This window comes from Sciurus carolinensis, chromosome 12 (assembly GCF_902686445.1).
Source record: "Sciurus carolinensis chromosome 12, mSciCar1.2, whole genome shotgun sequence".
In the NCBI taxonomy this organism is placed as follows: Eukaryota; Metazoa; Chordata; class Mammalia; order Rodentia; family Sciuridae; genus Sciurus; species Sciurus carolinensis.
The window spans coordinates 60,604,132-60,625,611 of record NC_062224.1 but is presented as its reverse complement, the minus strand read 5'-3'; the positions used below and the strand labels follow the sequence as shown (position 1 = coordinate 60,625,611).

Here is a 21,480-nt window from a genome sequence, read left to right as displayed (position 1 = left end):
AAGTGACCACTGAATCAAGAAAAAGACTTGTAAGAATGGTAGGAAAGTTCTGAGTATTTTTACTGGCTCTTGCCTCACCCCTCCCCAGTGCAACAGCAGTCCTCAAGTTCGGTTCTTAGGGAAGAGTAGAACTCAGTTGTAAATCATTGTGTTTGTCTAATCTATTCTATCTGGAGCTACCTGAAGGACTCACATAAAATGTTTGCCTCTGTGTCACAAACTCAGAACCCTCCCCAGAAGAGAATAGTAGTAGGCATTGCTGGAAAATACTGTCAGGTAATTGAAAAAAACCACAGTGACTGGAGAAAAAAAAAAGAAAAATGATTCAGACATAAAACAGACATTTAAAGCCAGGGAAGAAAAGCCAGGAAGAAAGTAAGTTCCCTTAGTAAACCTGGGTATTCAAAAGTGTTGTATGTACTAGGGAGGTTAGAAAGTCAAACTTGTCCAGGACCACATGCATGCTTAAAAAAAATCTGAGAAGAACCTGAGTTTTCTTCACTGGACCATCCGCACATGCACGGCAAGCAGGAAGTGAAAGCTGAGGCAGAGTTTGAACAGCCTGGCTATGTGTTAAAGGAGTATCTGAGCACAAGCCACTCTGTAAAGACCGGAAAAGGAACATAAGCTAAGACTTTGGCAATTAAGAACAGCCAAACCTGAGCAAGGGGAGAACCTGATTTCCTACCAACCTAAGTATTTAAGTACACCTCTGCCCCAGTCAGACTATCTTGAACCCAAGAACTTTATTTATATAATATTCAAATGTCCAGTTTCCAACAACTGGACATCACAAAAGCATACAAAGATACAGTAGAGAATAGCCCATTCAAGGAAAGAAAGAAAATAACAGAAAACATCCCTGAGGACGACTTACCATTGGACTTACTGATGAATTTAAACCAAGTGTCTTAAACATGCTCAAAAGAAATTAGGAAAACAATGTATGAACAAAATGAGAATATCAAACATATAGACAAAATATAAAAAGGAAAGCTATGCAACATTATGAATGTAATTAATGCTACTGAATTGAACACTAATATATCTCAAATAGTAAACTTATGCTATGTTTCAATGTAATAAAAAATTGTAAAAGAAAAAAATGCTTTCAGTTCTGATTTTATATTATAGTCGTTGAATCACTTCATAACAAATTCTTCAAAGCATCTTATCCATTAATGTTGATGCCTATCTTGGCCATAATTTGGAAGACAGATCAAATGTGAACTTTAAAACATGGTTATACAGTTGTATGCTAGGCTCTGTGCCTTGCTCCTTTTTCCTTTCATTTCCTCACTCTAAGGTACTAGTTAATGCCATGAAATAAAGGAGAATGCTATCTCCAGTGCTTGTCTGAATACAATGAAGTGGGAAAAAGGAAATATCCCTTACTTCTCTACAGCAGACACCAGTATCAAGACTGAGCCAACTCTTTCTGGCCTGACCTGGGGTCAAAGGGATGTATTATGTAATTAAGGCATAATTACCATCCGCTCCACGCTCCACGTGGCACATTCTCCTCCCATGTCCTCAGGCTGCAGCCTCGCTTCAAAGGGAGCAATGCAGTGCTGTGGTTCAGAGTTGAAGCTGGAGTCAAGCCGCCCTATTAACCCAAGGTAATCCACTTGACTCTCAACCTACCTCCTCGTAAATTAATGGCAAAGGATAAAGGAGGATAACACAAAAGTGTGCTCAAAGTGGCCACGCTGTTCTATCGATTGTGTTCAGTCAATAGTTTCAATGTCAGTACAGGGATGAAAAAACAAAAACAGCCACTGGGCTTTATTTTGGGAGGCATCTTGGAAATTACTATTAATACTTCAGAATGGTTTTGAGGAACAGGACTCCCCTGAGGCGGAATGACCACAATTCTCACTAGCTAAGTTACCTACTTTTTAAAAGCTGTCATAGCAGATTCTCCTGAGCAACACAAAACCTTCAAAAGAATATTCTAATTTTCCTCTTTGGTAGGGTGTTTTTCTTGAGTGGAAAGAGCAAGCCCTTTTTATAGCCTGCTTGCTTTGCAGCACACTTAAAGGGGAAGAGCTCTAATTACTCATTAGAAATTTAAATGAATCACTCTGAAACCACTGCCTATAAGCCAACCTAAGTATTTAAGTACACCTCTGCCCCAGTCAGACTATCTTGAACCCAAGAACTTTATTTATTTTTTCCTTTTGAATAAAACGCATCATTAAGTTAGAAAGACACACTTGAATCCTAAATTCAGTATTGAGATTTTATGGATACACGGTGGATTTGAAAAAGCATTTCACAAAATGAACTTCAGGAAACTAGACAAGAGAATTTAATAAATGCATGCAGATAAGGGTTCCCACAGGCTAACGTTTAAGACCAGTCTCCTGGGCTGGGGATATAGCTCAGTTGGTAGAGTGCTTGCCTCGCAAGCACAAGGCCCTGAGTTCAATCCCCAGCACCACAAAAAAGACCAGAGACAGGTAACTCCAAGGCCCTTCCAAACATTCTCCCATTTCATTACTTTCTAGAGCTTGCTCCAGACTGTTTTCACTTTGTATTCAAGGCACGATTAGTACACATAAATATTGCTGGGATTTAGACTCTAAATTATGTAGCATATGCCAATTAGCACAAATGTTTGGATTCCCTAATTTTCCTCTTCAAAGCTGATTTACAATTTAACACATTTTATTAAAAATGAAAAATATGCAAGGGATTTTCCCAAGCATGCAATTAGTCATGCTATTTCTTAAACTTCATATCTAGGTCCACAAACAACTTCAGCACCAAAGTTTCAAATGAAATAAAACATCTCTTGGTTCTCGAGGATAAAAAATAAAATTCTCAAATTTTTTGTGAAATTATAAGAAAATATAACCTTACATCTGAAAATACACATACTTTGTTTCTCTAACAAATATAAAGGCATATATTTAAATTCGAAACTTAAAAATAGCATTTATTTGTGGAAAAAGGGGAGTCTAATAGTCAAAAGAAACCAAGCAGTGAATTTTTCCTTAAAAGAGTTTCCTCTCTCACGTTTAATTCCAAAGACTCTCGGGCAGAAGGATGGCAAGTTCCAGGTCAGCCTCAACAACTTAGTGAGACTCTGTCTCAAAATTAAAATAAAAAGGAGTCGGATGTAGCTCAGTGGTGGAGCACCCTGGATTTAATCCCCAGTACACCAGTCCACTAAAAAAGGTACTGATAGTACTTGCTTTGGCAGCTTAAATACTAAAAATTGGAATGATACAAAAAGATCAGAAGCATGGCCTTTGCTTATAGATGACATGAAAATTTGTGAAGTATTCCATATTTAAAAAAATAAAAGCTACTGACATCAGGGATTCTCTTTGTTAATGAAACCATATGAGAAAGGAAGATTTAGAAAACTTGGGAGTTAATTCTGAATTTTCAATAAGTTGAAAGAAAAGCACAGAAAAACATTATTCAATGACATTTTATTATATAGTTTACAGAAAATTACATGACATCAAATTTTATTATACCAGTAATCTAAAATTTCTAGAGACCCTGTTTCTTAATATCACCAGACCAACTACCACCACATCCTGTTTTTCCTTTTGTTTTACTAAGATATAATTCACATGATATATGATTCACCCACTTAAAGAACATAAATATTTAAATGGTTTTACTATATACAGTGTGTACAACCATCCATCCCTACAGTCAATTTTAGAATGTTTTCATTGCTCCCAAAAGAAACCCTGCATTCTTTAGCTGTCACATCCAATCCTTTATTGCCCCCAACCTCTAGCCCTTATGTGGCCAATAATCTACTTTTTGTCTGTATGAATTTGCCTGTTCTGGATATTTCATACATGTGGCTTTTTTCACTAAGCAGAATGTTTTCAAGGTTCATCCCTGTTGTAGCATGTCCTCCTATATTATTTTTACTGCCAAATAATATTCTACTGTAGGCATAAACCCTCTCTACCTGCTTTTGTGTGCCTTTATTTTTCAAATGTACACTCCTATGCTTTTTTCAAATTAGAGAATCAGATGTATATAATAACTGAAAAGAAACTTAATTAATTACAGTTTTGATCCTATAAGTGAGGCTTAGAAGGATTTTATTTATTTATTTATTTTTGAACAAATGAAGATAAGACATTGATTTTTTTGCAGGGATCATGATCCAGCAAAAGGAGACTATTTGGAAAAGTAGTAACATTGAAAAGTCTGCCTCTAACAGGAAAGAACTGAGAAAAGGCCAAATTCCCTGAATATCCCATTTAAATGTATGCTTCCCTTAAGCTTTCATTAAGCTGAGTTCTATGAAATCAATAACAAAATATTCTTATAGTCTATAAAATACTCCTTTATCTTAAAGAAATATTCATCTATTATTCATCTATGTTTACAGGTAACTATGAATACTTAAATAAAGCTGCTGATGTAAATTTCTTTCTTTTTCTTTAATGGGAATTGAACCTGGGGCCTCACAATGAGCACTCTATCACTGAGCTACATCTCTGGCCCTTTTTATGTTTATATTAACACAAGGTCTTACTAACTTACTTGTCTTGAACTTGGGATCTTTCTGCCTCAGTCTCCCAAGTAGCTGGGATTACAGATGTGGGTCATGAGCCAGGCTGAGATGTAAGTTTCTTAATTTTTCTTCATATATAATATCAATACTTAAAAAATGCACATCCAATTATCGGGACTTGATGAAGAATGCTGGTCTTAGGAGAGAATTTGAAAGACTGAACTGATGTAATTCAGCAATCATTCAGTAATTTTTAAAACCTTATCTCTATGTAGATATCAAATTTTAACAGCATGACAGAAATCTTGGAAAAATAACTAGATAAGGAGAAGAAAACTGCCTCACTGGCTGGTCTGTACATACCATCATCTCCCACCAGCAATCTCAGAACAAAGCACTCAGAAAACAAAACAAAACAAAACCTGTGAATAGAACTGCCTCTCAAAGGGCCCTTGCCACAATCTGAGACACCGACATTCTCCAGGACAACTGTGGTGGGCAGCCTCAAAGATGGCCCCAGTGATCCTCTTGTCAATTCCATTTCTAAAGTTTGAGTCTACTTTTCTTCAGCCCCACAGCTACTCCCTCAGTACAGATTGCCAGGCTCCTTGCAAACACCCTTAACTGGTTTCTTGGCTCTGATCTTAACTGTTCCGATCTATTCTCCTCATGGCAAATGAGCAATCTTTCTAAAAAACACAACTTATATCATGTCATTGTTTTGTTAAGGCCCAAATAAGCTATTTTAATACAAAAAAATAATTCATGATTGAGGCCTTGTTCATCTCCTGAGCCTCAGCATCTCTATATACTTCCCCTTTGTTTTAGTCAGCTATTTTGCTGCTGTGGCTACATGATCTGATCAGCACAATTATAGAGGAAAGGTTTATTTGAGGGCTTATCATTTCAGAGGTCTTAGTCCATAGAAGGCTGGCTTCACTCCTCTAGGCTCAAGGTGAGGTTGAACATCACGGCAGAAGAGTATGGCAGAGGGAAGCACATCAAGAAGCAGAGAGAGTCTCCACTCACCAGATATAAAATATATGCCCCATAGCCACGCCTCAATTCCCACCTCCTCCAGCCACACTCTATTACTTCAATTAATCCCATCTGGGATTAATTCACGGATTGGGTAAGACTCTTACCACCCAATCATTTCTCCTCCGAACCTTCCTGCATTGTCTCACATGTGAGTTTTTGGGGGACACCTGATATTCAAACCAAAACACCCCTGAATCACCCTCTCCTTTTATTCTCCTCCAGCCAAGTGAATATTAACAGTTGACAAAACATAGGATGTTCTCTCCTTGTTTTTAGTCCATGGTGTGTCTGTGACCTCTAATGATTTCATTCTTTATCCCATTTTCTGTACTTAACTAGGATTTATTTGTTTTATCTCAGCCTAGATACTGAATCCTTCTAGAAGCCTTTTGTAACTCTCCTTGGACACAGTATTTCCATAGGCAAGTGCTTGCTCATCTCAGTTAAGACTCTCATCTTGCTAGACTGCACTTTTTAGTTACTTGGTTCCCTCACTTAAGTTCTTAAAACTGAAAGGCAGGCTCACCACTGGTTTTATAGTGCTCAATATACTATGCTCAATAAATATCTGTATGGTCCTACAAAGCAATGTAATAAAACATTTTATAAAGTGAAGAACTGTTAGGTAAAGTCATCACTAGTACACATTAATTAAAATCATTTTGAGGTGGACAGATGGACGGAATTACTTCCAAAGACGATGGTGTCCCAATCCTCAGAACCTATAAATATTTTATATTGTATTGCAAAAGGGAATTAAAAAAGCAGATGGATTTAAGATGGCAAATCAGCAGATCTTGAAAAAGGGAGATATGACTCTGGACTATCTGGGTGGGCCCAACATAAACACAGGGTTCTTAAACATGGGCGAGGGAGGCAGAAGTGTCAGTTGGCCCCGGTGATGTGATGTAAGAAGAACTCTCCAGGGCTGGGGATATAGCTCAGTTGGTAGAGTGCTTGCCTTGCAAGCACAAGGCCCTGAGTTCAATCCCCAGCACTGCAAAAAAAAAAAAAAAAGGACTCTCCAGACCACTGCTGGCTCTGAAAACAGAGGTAGGGCTCCAGAAGTGGAGGAATGTGGGCAGCCTCTGAAAGGTGTAGAAGGCAAGGAAATAGATTCTTCTCTGGAGACTACAGAAAGAAATGCGGTTCTGCTGACAACTTGATTTTATCCCAGTGAGAACCATATTCCTGACCATTGGAACTCTAATAAATATGTTATGTTTTAAGCCACTAAATTTGTGATAATTTTGTTATGACAGCAATAGAAAATGAATGCATTTTAAATATTAGTGTTTTTTTTTTGTTTGTTTGGTTTTTTTCCTGAAAGGAGTTTTGGCCAGTTGACCTTAATGTTTCTTCTCATTCTAAAATCATTTGACTATTTATGAATCAGGAAATCTTTTATTGTTTTTATGTATGGAATAGCCACCTGATAGGATCTGTCTTCATTGATCAGGCCCTCGATGAGGAAAGAATAAAGTCACTTCTCAAAGATATTTAGTTTTAAAAAGCTGGAACATATATTAGGAGCAGAGATAAAGTAAATCAGGACTTCAGAATTTTAAAAGTATACAGTCTGTAAGGAAGTTAAACTGTCCATTTATTTACCTAGTAAACAGAATACATTACCATCCCCAAACCACAAACATAGCCCCATCAATTCTCTTATGGGGTCTTATCTAGGTGTTACATTTTTAAATTTTGATGTACTTAGATAGGCTATGTGCACTCCTGTTCACCCCAGTTCTTGTCAATTGCAATGATCTCAATCCTGGCCAGACTGCTAGTACAGATGTTACCCAACTGATTCCATCAGGTATATGAATTTGGAGGCCAGTTATAAAGGATCTACTATGGTCAAAACTAGATATGTAAAATGCAAATATGCCTGGGGGATTCATATTTTATGGCATTACCAGTTATTACTTTAGACAACAGTTAACATGCCAGAAGGCATATCATACTGAACATTACCCAAGGATGGAACAGGAAATGTGTTTTTAGGGATACACATTAGTGGAGAGGGATGGGGACAGGAAAGCCTGAAAAGAATATTAAAAAGATCCCCAGAGATAGAAAGGTACTGACAAAAAAGGTAAGATGGATTTTAATGCCACTTAAAAATCAGTTTGTGACACAAGTAATGATAACAACTACCACTCAGAAGCAGTTGTGTTTTGCTGGGTATTTTACAAATTGCTTTACATTCAGGATTGACATTTCAAGGACAATCCTGCAAGATATGTGGAAACATCCCTCCTTACAGATAAGGAAGAAAATTAGTTCCTTCTCTAAGATTACATAGGTAGGGAAAGGCAGAGTCAAGATTCAAACCCAAAGTCTTTGCTTTTGTAACTCAGAAGTCTGACCGTAGGCCACAGATCCAATAGGTTTATCTTCCACTAGCTGTGTGTCCTGGCCGGTCAAATTATGAGAAATTCTAGTAAACAAGACAGGGCACCAAACTGTGGCAAGTCAATCTGGAAGGGTCTTCCTTTCTCACTCTTCACGTGCTGTCTTTCTGTGGCTTCCTCCCATTTACTGAACTGTTTTGTCAAATGCTTAGATACTATGGTGACTAGAGCTGAGTAAATAACTAATGTTGGTATGGCAACCATCAGACACTTAATCTGAACTTGCCTCTTACAACCATACAAAATTTATGGGCTATTGGTAGCCAGGGGCTAAGGACAAGGAGGAATGAGGGAATGACTGCTAATAGACACATGGTTTCTTCTCACCCCCCCCATTTTTTTTATTAGTGCATTATAGTAGTACAGAATGGTGAGATTTATTGTTACATATTAGTTCATGCATACAATATAACAATATAATCTGGTCAAGATCACTCCCTAGCACATGGTTTCTTTAAGAGAGGATAAAATGTTCTGGAATTAGATAATGGTAATAGCTGTACAACCTTGTAACTATACTAAAAGTGCTAAATTGTACATTTTTTTTTTTTTTTTTTTTTTTTTTTTTTGCGGTACTGGGGATCGAACTCAGGGCCTTGTGCTTGGGAGGCAAGCACTTTACCAGCTGAGCTATCTCCCCAGCCCCTAAATTGGACATTTTTAAATCTGCTTTTTTTTTTTTTTAATTGTACACTTTAAAAAGGTAAAATTTAACTGTGGTGCCACATACCTATAATCCCAGCAACTCAGGAGGTTGAGGCAGGGGGATTGCAAGCTCAAAGCCAGGCTTAGCAATTTAGCAAGACCCTAAGCAACTGAGTGAGACCCTGTCTCAAACTAAAATATAAAAAGGGATAGGGAGTGTATGCTGATCCATAATGGGGGTGGGCAGGGAAGAATGAAGGAACTTTAGATTGGACAGAAGGGAGTGAGGGGAGGGAAGGGGGCATGGAGGGGAAGGACAGTGAAATCAGAGGGCCATTATTACCCTATATACATGTATGATTATACTACTGGTGCGACCCTGCACCATGTACTGCCAGAGGAATGAGAAGTTGTGCTCCATTTCTGTAAAATGTGTCAAAATGCATTCTACTGTCATGTATAATTAATTAAAACAAATTTTAAAAAAAGGGATGGGGTACCCCTGATTCAATTCCCAGTACCCTCACCAAATAAAAAGTGGATTTTATGGTATGTGGATTACATCTCTTAAAAATAAACTATAGCTATAATCTAAGAGTCAGGTATTCACAAATGCTGATAAATGTATGAAGGAATTTATAACTCATAAACTTGCTGTTGGGAAAATAAAATTGTGTAGCTAGTTTGAAATAGTTTGGGCCAGGTGAAGCGCTTGCTCTACACCTGTAATCCTATTGATCAGGAGGTTGAGGCAGTTAAGTTCAAGGTCAGCTACAGCAACTTAGTAAGACTGTCTTAAATTTTAAAAATAAAAAGAGCTGGAGATTAACTCAGTAGTAAAGCACCCCTGGGTTTGATCCCCAGTACAAAAAGAGAAATGAGAAGGGGTTGGGGATGTAGCTCTGTGGTAGAGTTATTGCCTAGCATGTGTGATACCCTAGGTTCAATTCCCAGCAAAGCATAGCAAAAAAAAGAAAGAAAGAAGTTAAGATCCTCTAAAAGTTAAACATAAAGTTATCATATGATCTAGTCATTCTATTCTTTTAATACATAACCAAGAAAAATGAAGACATCTGTCTACACAAAAACTTGTACATAGAAGTATTACTTGTAAGAATAAAAAAATAGAAACCACCATAAACCATACACCAATTAATGAATGTATAAATGAAATATGGTATATTCATGCAATGGAACATTATTTGGTCATTAAAAAGAACCAATGCATATTACAACGTGGGTGACCCATAAAAGAGTATATTAAATGAAGCCAGTCATGAGGGACCATCTATTATGTGACTTCATTGATATAAAATTCAGAGTAGGCAAATCTATAGAAAAATAAAGTAGATCAGCAATTGCATAGGGCTGAGATGGCTCAAAGGAAATGAGAAACAACTGCTAAAGGTACAGGGTTTCTTTATTGTGGTGGAAAAAAAAAACACTAAAGTTGACCGTGGCGACAATTGTACAGCTCTATAAATACACTAAAAATAATCAAAATGTACACTTTAAATGAGTGAATTGTATGCATGTGAATTATACCTTAATAAAGTTGCTAAAATTTCATATGCTAATTTCTATTAGTTTCTAAGATAATATTTTACCTAAAGCTTTACCAAATTTTTCTATAGTGAAAACTGCATGTAACACAGTTTGAATGCCTGGTTAGTTGATTATATCAAGAGGATTCAATTCTCTTAAGGGAGGGGGAAAAAGAAAAAGTATATAAAGAAAAAAGTCCATAATATAATGTCAACTGGACTTCCCTGGGGATAAGCTCAAGATTTTAGCTCATCTATACTGACGCTGTCTCCAGAAAACCTGAAGTAACTTGTCTCCTAGTACCAATGCCATATATATATTTTTCCAGTACTAGCCTTTGCACATACAAAAAATTATTACTAATAAAACTAAGTAAGGGAGCATAAGAGTAAATTAATTTATATTTCCATAAAAGTATTCAAGAGCATCTACATACAATTTTTTTTCTAGTTTAAAATTGAATATCATGTCTTACATATCATTTCACATCTGAGAAGCTATTCTACTATTACATAAGTACTCATCTGTAAAATATTGAAACTTACTAGGATCTGAGAATTTAACGGCAAAATGGACAGTAAAGGTGAGTAAATATCTAGACTTCTTTGGATTGCTAGTTTTAACATAGAGAATGGAAGCAAGATGGCAAACACAGGGGGCTTTTGTAGTACTCCAGTCAAAGGTAATGTTAACTATGGCAGTGTATATAGGAAGAAAGAGACCAGGGATGTCATAGGGAAATATAGTCACCTGGACTTAGTGACTGGATACATACTGAGAGATAAACTTAGATGATCTTTCCAGGATGGGCCTGGCAAATAACTGAGGAGAGCTCCCCAGGCCATTTTAAAGATTCCCTTTCCAGGTCCTTTTCAGGTCTAGAAAGAGATGGTTCTGTCTCCCAATAATCTTTCCTTTCACTTCCTTTCACTCTTGCCTACTTAACATGTTCTTTCATTTAATAACAAAATTAAAAAACAAAAACAAAAATGTACCCCTTAAATAGAAAAAACTACAGAAGATGTACTCAAGGTGAGTCACCAAATTTTAAAGGAGACTATACTCTTTCTGTTTAGAAATCTAAGAAATTTATGGCTTAGAAAGGAATTTTATAGATTTGTACATATGAACACTATCATTACACAGAGGAGGACAATGAAGTACAGGAGGGCTCACTCACACCAAGTGACCCTAGGGTCAGAAATGAGTCTTGAACTTAGGTTTTACAATTCCTGATTCAGTTTTCATAATCTCTAGTTATTTTTGTTTTTGCTTTGGTACTAGGTATTGAATTTGGGTGAGCTTTATCACTGAGCTACATCCTATCCCGTTTTTTTTTTTTTGAGACAGGGTCTTGCTAAGTTGTCCAAGCTCACCTTGAATTTGGAGATCCTACTGCTTCAGCCTCCTGAGTAGCTGGAATTACTGGCAAGTGCCATGGTGCCAAGTTTCTTCACTTTCTTAAACTCACTTTATATATATGTATCATTTTATATATAAATATGACAATTTATATATAATAATTAAAAAAATAAGGTGTTCAAAAACTATTCCTAAATTTTACATATATTTCAAATGATAATGATTCTATATCTTTTCACAGTATATCAAATACTAACTTTAAATTATATAATCACACCAAGGGAAACAAATAAAGTCACGGAAGAGAAGAATAAAAGGACTCATAATCTTGAAGTTATGACTGATCCTTATAGATATGCTGCTGGGTATCTTAAAGACATCACAAGATCAGATCAGAGAGGCAGTCAATCTGCCCTTGAATGATGGTTATAGAATAAATCCATTTACATACATATTTCACTATGTACACCATCTGTTTATCCTTAGATCTATTAAGAAAATGCTTTTGTATTCATTGTCAAAATTATCTTGTCTTTTTTGTTTTGTTTTGTTTTTGGAGATCATTGGGAATTTAACCCAGTTCAATTTTTATTGAACAGGAACTCACTAAATTGATCAGGCTCACTTCATACTTGCAATCCCTCTTGCCTCAGTTTCCTGAGTTGTTGGGTATACAGGCATGTTCCACTGCACCCGGCAAAAATTATCTTAAGTCTACTAAGGAGAACACAAATGGATGTAAAAAGCCAAATTACCAGTTACATTAAAAAGCTGTGAAATTACCATACTGAATAAATAAAAACATACAAATAAAAAAAAAACAGGTTATGACTATACTTCTAATTAGACAAAGAAGTACAAGACAGCATAAGAGGAGACAGTCCACATTTTTTTATATATATACTTCTAGTGGTCAATGGACCTTTATTTTTTATTTATTTATATATAGTGCTGAGAATTGAACATAGTGCCTCACACGTGCTAGGCAAGCGCCCTATAACTGAGCCACAACCCCAGTCCAAGAGACAATCCACTTGGTTGACTAGAGCTAATGCAAAGCTGTACTAGACTAAGGAATCCCAGTCTAGGGCATACCAGTACTCTCCAGTACTGCATGTTTCTGATCAAAAATAGCAAGAGGCTGCCTTTTCCAGAGGGTGCAATGTGACTCAGGCACAAAAGTCCATAGTTTTAAACCTTAAAATGCCAAACTACATATATCAAGTGAGTAATACTCTGAGAGTTATTTTGTCAACAAAGAAATACAGACAATTAAAACCAGATGTTGTATGAATCTACATCATGTACAACCATGGAAATGAAATGATGTACCCCATTTGTGTACAATGAATCAAAATGTAGTCTGTAAAAAATTTAAAAATGAATAAAACAAAAAAAAACAGATGTCTTATTCAATAGTGGCATGAGAAGTATGCTAATACATGTTCATATATATTATTCACTTACAGAATGAGATAAAAAGATCCTATAAAGAGATCTTACTAGCATATAAATTCATAGGTGAGAGATCAAAGCCATAGTGATGGCAGAAGGAAATTTTTAAGGCTTATATTGGTAGAAAAGGATAATTTATAAAGGAAGGAGACTATATAAAAAGTACCTAGTATGAAAACACACACAAAGAATGTCAATTTCAGGACACTTACTATAGTAAAAGACTGGGATCAGTCATAAGGAAGAAGTAAATAAATTATGATACACCTAAATGAAGGAACACTGTGCAGACGTATCACATGCATGTAATGCCACAGTTTGATCAACATGTATAGGATAGGAAGGTTTACTTTCTTTAAATAATAATAACAACATAAAAATAATACCTGGTGGTATCTTCTTAACGGTGCCTTTTTTGGTTCTTGTACTTCTTTTTCCAGCTGCTTTTTTGTCCTTTCCAAAGAATGCCTGTTCATCTTTGGGGCCTTCACTCGGAGTGTGTTCTGAGTTCTCGCTTGCAGCCACCTCACAGCTGGACATGCAGCTTTCATTATTATTGAGACTGTCCTGCTCAAACACTTCGGTTTTTCCCATTGTGCTGTCACTGCTGGTCAGAAGCTCAGGCCCTTCCCCATCAAGTTGATTTTCATTTTCATCTGACACAGAAGGTAAGCATGTTACTCTGCTTTCCACACTGTCACCAGGATGACACCCATCTTGCGGTTCTAACTGCAGATTATATGTAGGAGTATCGCTGTCATCCATTAGCACATCCTTTGTTGAACCGTTTAAAGTTTCATTAAAAATCCTTCCATGTCTACAAAGACAAAGAAAAAAAAAAAACTACTTCATTTTCTAACCTCCGGTGATTCAAGGTGATCTCTGATTTTCCTCTTCTCCTGAGTCACTTCACTGTGAATTAAGAGAAAAACATTACTCGAGTTCATTTATATATATATTTTAGATGTGATGAACCTTTATTTTATTCGCTTTTTTATATGAGGTGCTAAGAATTCAACCCAGTGCCTCACACATGCTAGGCAAGTACTCTACCACTGAGCCACCAACCCCAACCCTCAAGTTTGTTCTTACTCCCCTTTTTCAATTTACAAGCCCATCCCAATCTCACCTAGTTCTTGCTTCAATATGATGGTTCCCAACCCTGGCAGCTCCTTACAATTACCTGGTGAGGTTGCCCAAATTTATCCTAGACCCACTATATCAGAATCTCTAAGGACTATACACATACTGACATATTTTATTTATTTTTTTATATTTTTGTCTAGGTGATCCTAACGTGTACCAGACTGGGACAGCTGACTCAGTGAAAGAAGTTACTGGCTAAATAGGTCATTTGCTAAAATCAGTCACTCATGTTACCCCTGGATACTTACTAGAAAAATGAAAGCTACTTGTATAAGTTCTTCTTTGGCTAAGCAGTAGCACTTTTTGCAAACATAAACATTTAAAGATACGGTATTTATTATTAAAAAATTTAGAAAAATGGGGAAAAATTCACGTAGTATATATTTACATTATAGTCTCATTTATCAAGAGGTATTCTAACACACACTTGCAGTTCAAATACAGGGTCCTACTTGTATCTGCAAAGTGGGTCACATGCTATAGGGGCCTGCCACAGTGGAAGTAGAAAGCTGCCTTTAGAACCCCAAACAGTAACATCACCTCTTGCTAAGTCTCCTTCACATATTAGAAACTGTGCCAGGAACTTTACATACCTGATTTCCAGTCCTCAAAACAAGCCTACATAGTGATAGTCACACTATGTTTTAGATGAAGAATCTGAGGCTTGGAGAGGTAAAATGACTTAAAAAATCAGGTCTTTCTAATGTTGGAGCCTATGCAGTTCAGCATAATGGCCAAGAGTAAACGTAGACCAAGGTTCAAATTCTGATTGTCATTTAACAAGCTGTATGTGCAATGTTAGGCAAGTTACCTAGCATCTACAAGCCTCAATTACCTCTTTTGTAAAACCACAGAAGTATGATATCTTCCTCAAAGTCATTTTTTTAATACATATTTTTTAGTTGTAGGTGGACACAATACCTTTATTTTATTTTTATGTGGTACTGAGGATCAAACCTAGGGCCTCACATGTGCTAGGTGAGTGCTCTACCACTGAGCCACAACCCCAGCCCTCAGGGTCATTTTTTACATAGGTAAAGTACTTAGTGAAGTGCATGGTCACAATAAATGCTCAATAAAATTACTGTTTCACAATAAATCTCACGTATTGGCATTAAGCTCTGTTAAGTTTACTCAAATGGGTCCTAGCCTTCTGTAGGTTCAGAAAGAGCTTTTCCAAAAACCCAGAAATGATCAAGTTCTTAATGATAAACTGATGCTAACCCAGCATTTGAGAAAATATTAATTTATCATGGGGATATTTCCTTTTGTCCCTGGAATGCTTAAATGCCTATTCTGAACACTCTGTTTCAGATGACTAAGATATTTAGGAATTAGTGATTAAGGTTTATAGATTGAGTATAAAATTACAGATTATGTTTACAGCTTTGTTGAGTGTCATGTTCCAGGTCCTGAGTTAAACTATTCATATCAACAGTTTTATTTAACTCTCACAATTACCCTAGCAGATAGGTAATTTTAGCCTTGTTATAGTGACAAAAAACCATGACTTATATCTTGTCAAGTTATTCATAGAGTAAGTTTAGAAATGAAATTTGGAGCAGTTATTATCTTGAAATCACATTCTTAATCTTTATGGTTTAGGAACAAAATGGATAGAACAGTGAAAGAATATTTCACTTCAACCCCAATCAAGTATCAACCCTAGAGCAGAGACTTTTCTAATGACCAAGAAGTTCCAGTGGTTCTTCCCGAGAAAGTGCTAGATCCACATACGACTATTTCTAAGCACCTCACCCTTTTCTGTTGAGAAATTCTTGCTGGTAGATTGGGTGAAGGGAGTATATACTATGTAAATGAAGTAGCTATTCCCCCTAAAGGAGGTGTTTCTTTCTATGGAACTCAAAAGAGAATTTGCCTCTTTTATGACAACATAAAAAATTTCAAAAAGAAATTTTATAAACTACTTTCTAACATTGATTTTCATATTCTTCCTAAGGTATGAGTATGCTGTAATTATTATTATTACTATTTTTTTCGGCAAGACACCTATCAATGCATTAAGTTCTGATTCAGTAGGCACTTACCCAATTTATCTTTTCTGATTTCCCATCCCCAGGATCATAAAGTCCTTCTGAAAAGGGAAAAGTCAGATGCATAGATTTCTCTGCTCCTTGTCTGAGAGGGAAAGGGACCCATTGCACAATATTTGGTTTCTACTGTCATTCTGAACACATTTACACATTTCATTAGAGCATCTTTATTTAAACAATAAAAAAATTTTTACTTTTTTTTTTTTTTTTTTTTTTTAAAGAGAAGATCTCAACTAGGCTGGTCTCAAACTCCTTGCCTGGCGTCCCTGAGTAGTTGGGACTACAGAAATACCACTGTAGGGCTGGGGTTGTGGCTCAGTGGTAGAGCACTTGCCTAGCATATGTGGGGCACTGGTTTGATTCTCAGCACTGTAAATAAATAAATAAATAAATAAAATAAAGGTCCATCAACAACTAAAAAATTTTTTTTTTTAAAAAGGAAAGAAACATGCCACTGTATTCAGCTATTAGAATAATCTTTTTTTTTTTTTTTTTTTTGGTGGTACTGGAGATTGAACCAGGGTCTTGCATGTGCCCCACAAGCACTCTACCACTGAGCTACATCCCCAGACCTTTTTTGTACTTTGAGACAGGGTATTGCTAAGTTGCTATGTTAGCCTCAAGCTTGTGATCCTCCTGCCTCAGCCTTCTGAGTTACTGGGATTATAGGTGTGTACCATGGCATCTGACTAAGATAAACTTAATGGAATTTCTAATTGGTAGTGTCCTACTTCTTTAGGAAACAGTTATAAATAAAATGTTACATTTGTCTCTTCCGCCTTATTCTTCTCTCCCAGTGCTACACCAACAGTATTTTGATAGGCTGATATTCTAGTAGACCTGCATCTCTCACTACATTAAAATACTTGGGCAAGAGAAAAATCACAAGGAGAAAGGGCCCCTTGTTAAGTAACAGTATTTCAAAATATATGCTAACATTGAATGGGACCTAAGGGTTCTTAGTACAGTTGAGGTTGTATTCAAACTTACTTTCTCTGTGTAAACAATTTGGCTATTCTGCAAGAGTCCCTGTATCTAAACCAATTCCTACAAAAGAAACAGTGACACACTGAAACCACTGCTACAGCACTGACTCTAACATATTTTGCCTTTTAAAAGCATGATAGTGAGTACTTCCCAAGTTTCCACACTCTTGTGGCAAAATAGTATTCCAAATATGTACACTGTATAAAAGTCATTTGACATGTTGCCTGTCTTCAGAATTCAAAGCAAAAATATTCCAGTGACGCTTATAAAAAACATGAAAAGCCATACGACTTTAAGGAAGACATATTAAAATAAAGAAACAAATTTAAATTAACAGACTAAGAAAAAGAAATTTACAATTTATCAAAAGTGTAATCTCAGGGCTAGGGATGTGGCTTAATGGTAGAGCTTGCCTGGCATGTAAGATCTTGGGTTCCATCCACAGCACCCCCCCAAAACAAAACAAATAAACAAAAAACAAGAAGCATAATCTGAATCTCAAATAGGATTTGACTTCATTTTGTATACATTTAAATAAATGTGTGGTAAGATTAAACATCAGGTTTAACTAAAACTTTAACAATTAACTTACAAGAAGGTTAAATATATACTATTGCTTTATTTATTTATTATTTATTTTAATATTTTTTAGTTGTAGATGCATATGGTATCTTAATTATTTTTTTATGTGGTGCTAAGAATTGAACCCAGTGCCTCACAGTGCTAGACAAACACTCTACCACTTAGCCACAACCCCAGCCCCTATTATTTATTTTATTGAAATGTTTCAAGGAGACTGTAAATGCCATTTTTCCTGGAATCCATGTAAATCATTCCAAAATACTATTTTTTTACTTTTGAAATTAGCCAAGATCCTTCTTTCTTTTTAATTTTTTATGTAGTAGTAGATGGACAGAATGTCTTTATTTTATTTGTTTATTTTTATTTGGTGCTAAGGATCAAACCCAGTGCCTCAGATGTGCTAGGCAAGGACCCTGCCACTGAGCTACAGTCCCAGCCCACCAAAATCCTTCTCAAGAATTAAGACTGGGGCCGGGGGCCATGCATAGTGGTGTGTGCCTATAAATTCAGCAACTTGGGAAGCTGAGGCAGAATTGCCAAGTTCAAGGCCAGCCTTGGCAACTCAGTGAAAGCCTATCTCAAAATGGAAAGTAAAAACTGCTGGGATGTAGCTCGGTGCTACTGGAAGGTTCAAGATCTAGTGGCCTGCCCCCTCTATAGCTCAATGGCAGACTGTTTGCCTGGTATACATGAGACCTTGGGTTCAATTCCCAGCACTGCAAACAAACAAACAAAGAATTAAGACTGAATTCCAAAATATAAATGTGGTCATTTAAACTCAAATAAAAATTTAGAGGAATACAATGACCAAAATGATAATTTCAAATTTATCTACTAGTTAATTCAGAATTGAGGAAGAAAGTCACTACACACCTAAGTTGTTCTATTTATTATGGTGATTACATACTACTTTACTTATTTCACCATCTTAGACACTAGCTACCTTTTAACACCACTTGCATCTCATTGCTAAATCCATAGTTTTCTTTGATTAATGCCATCTTTGTTTAGCAACACATACCTGTAGGCAACATTCATTATAGCAGCAATCAAAAGTACACATCAGCTGGGTGCAAACCTATTTCACCTATAAACTTTATGAAACCAAAATACAGATCAAAACTAGGTACAGCTGTGCAGCTGACTGCCTGCCCACCACAGACTGACAGTCCAGAGGAGCCTTCCCAAATCCAGGAAGTCATTCCTCACCTGCACTCCACTTCCCTCAGAACTTTGAATGATCTTGTGCAAAGAATTCCCAGCCCAAGGTGCAGGTAGGTGACATATCTGCTCAATGGCCAAAGGAACCATCTTCCAAGACCAAATTGCTGGCTTGTGTCAGCGCATGTGCTTTATGGTGTGGTGCATCTTGACAGATCATTGCTGTGAGTTATTTCTGAGAGCCTTTCAAAGAGGGAGGGGAGAGCAAGGGCCTTGCACTGGGCTTCTGGAGGCCTGTGTCCTACCCAGGTTCCATTATAGGGTTAGACCCCAGGGGGCCAACAGTGTGCCTGCCTGGGCCTCAGTTTCCTCACCTATCAAAGGAGGGATGGACAACATCATCTCTGAGGTTCTCAGATTCTGTGAATGGTATCAGATTCTACCATTACTGCATAGTGAGAATTTATGACAGACTATTTTTTATCTATTTTTTTGCCATGAGTGAACCTGGGGTGATACTAATCATGTAAAGTGAGAGTTCTAAGTATTATTTTCAGAAGAGAGTAGGAGGGTGAGTTGTTTATATTCACACAGCACTTTATTTTTCCAAGAAATCCATATCTTTTACATTTTTATGACAAATCTCATGTGGACCACTGATAGTATATTACTGTTCAGTGCTCTGAACTGGGAATGTCCGTGGGGTGACTCTATTGTGTTTTATCTTTTAATATTAAGTGCCTTTGGCTCAGAGGAGCAGTTATAAGTCCTATTTCCTCCTCTCCCCAAAACCTCTGGTGAATGTGAAATATGTATTAAATGGGGAAACCTGTTTAACTCTGAGTATAGGAGAAGAAGAAGGCCTTGGATTAACCGTATTCAGGGCATTCTGTATTTTGTAACAGAGAACTGGGAAATCTTGCAGGTTATGGAATATAAGATGCTTGAATAATGTACTATGTCGAATAAACTGGTGTCTGCTAAATTAAAAAAAAAAAAAGCTAGGTATGTGGTGGGTACCTATAGGTATGTGGTGGGTACCTATAGTCCCAGCTACATGGGAGGCTGGGGCAGAATTCTTTGAGCCCAGGAGTTCAACACCAACCTGGATAATATAATGAAACTGTCTCAAAAGTAAACAAATAAATCAAGGACTTCCAATGAAAACTGTGTCCAATTTGAGATGTGCTATATTTACAAAATATACACCATAGGTCAATGAATTACTATGATTAAAGAAGAATTGTTAAAAATAAAAATTTTAATTATTGATTAAGTGTTAAAATAATATTTTTAATATAATGGGTTGAACAAAATATTATTAAAATTAATTTAAAGGGGTTGGGGGTATAGCTCAGTATGTTCTTAGAATGTGAAAGCTTTGGGTTTGATTCCTACCCTGGCAACACACAATTTAATTTTACTTCTCAAGAAGTTATTTTTAGTATGATTACTAGAAAACAAAATGACATATAAAACCCGCATTTTATTTCTATTGGGCAATGCTGCCATGACGTTGCCTTGCCATTGTCACAGTAGTCAAAGTCATGGCTCCTGGTTAATCACCCCATGCCAGATTCTTGCTATACAAGTTATGCTATAAGCATTTCCTGGCTACAGACATTATAATTACTGTAATTCAACAATGCACATACTTATTGGAGGAAACAGATACTGCATGCCTTTAAAATGAATTTGTATTTATTTACTGTTTTCAGAATGTAAAACCCAAGGTTAATGCAGTCTCTTTTTTTGTTACTTCCTCATACTCAAAACATTCCTGGCACTTCATAAAAGTGGAATAACGATTATAATTGGTAAGATAGCCTTTTAGTAACCTTTCTAAATACTTGGGGTTTTTCTACATAATTGTATATCACAAAAGTACATCAGGGATAGGAGGTATGTAGCTAAGTGGCACAGCACTTGCCTACCAAAAAGGATGCTATCCCCAGCACTGCAAAGAGAAAGAAAAAGAAAATTTAAAAAAGGAATAGAAAAGAACAGTAAATGAGAGATTGTTTTAATATTTCTTTAGTAAAAATGAAAAACCTACTGTCATAACAGAAAACTCTTTCTTTCTTTCTTTCCCTCCCCTGATCCTCTTCCTTCCTTCCTTGTTGGAGATTGAGCCCCAGAGTGCTCTACCTCTGAGCTATACCTCCACCCCTTTTAACAAAAATTTTCTTGTGAGCTAGGTGAGGCACACTTGTATTCCTATTCACTCAAGAGGCTGAGACAGGAGGATCACAAGTTTGAGCCCAGCCTCAGCAACTTGGTGAGACACTGTCTCAAAATAAAAATTAACTAGGTCTGAGGATCTAACTCAAAGGCAAAGCTACCCCTGGGTGAAATCCCCAGAACAAAAAAAAATTTTTTTTTTTTTTTGTAACAGGGTATTGCTAAATTGCCCATGGTGGCCTTGAACTCAGCCTCCTAAGTAGCTGAAACTACCAGTAAGTGTTACCTTGTCCAGCAAGAATTAGTCCTTAATATAGAAAAAAGAAAGGTCACAGAAAATTTATGCTATATGTGAGAAGAATAAAAATAAGATAAAGTATTATATACATCATATAAATTTAATATA

The 21,480-nt window shown here is 36.4% G+C and overlaps 1 protein-coding gene and 1 non-coding gene across 3 annotated transcripts in view; one reads left to right on the top strand and one right to left on the bottom strand.

The window, feature by feature from the left end:
- Nucleotides 1-21,480, bottom strand: part of Cnst (consortin, connexin sorting protein) — a 91,288-nt gene that overhangs the window by 39,386 nt on the left and 30,422 nt on the right. The window contains exon 2 of one of the 2 annotated variants that reach the window (XM_047520508.1): nt 13,350-13,875. In XM_047520508.1, the coding sequence (XP_047376464.1) occupies nt 13,350-13,728 (379 nt within the window). In that variant the 5' untranslated portion in view covers nt 13,729-13,875. The remainder of the gene's footprint in view (nt 1-13,349; nt 13,876-21,480) is intronic. The other variant, XM_047520507.1, reaches the window with a different exon arrangement.
- LOC124962473 (U6 spliceosomal RNA) lies at nt 3,197-3,302 on the top strand. The gene has a single exon (XR_007104490.1). It is a non-coding gene; the product is annotated as a U6 spliceosomal RNA (small nuclear RNA).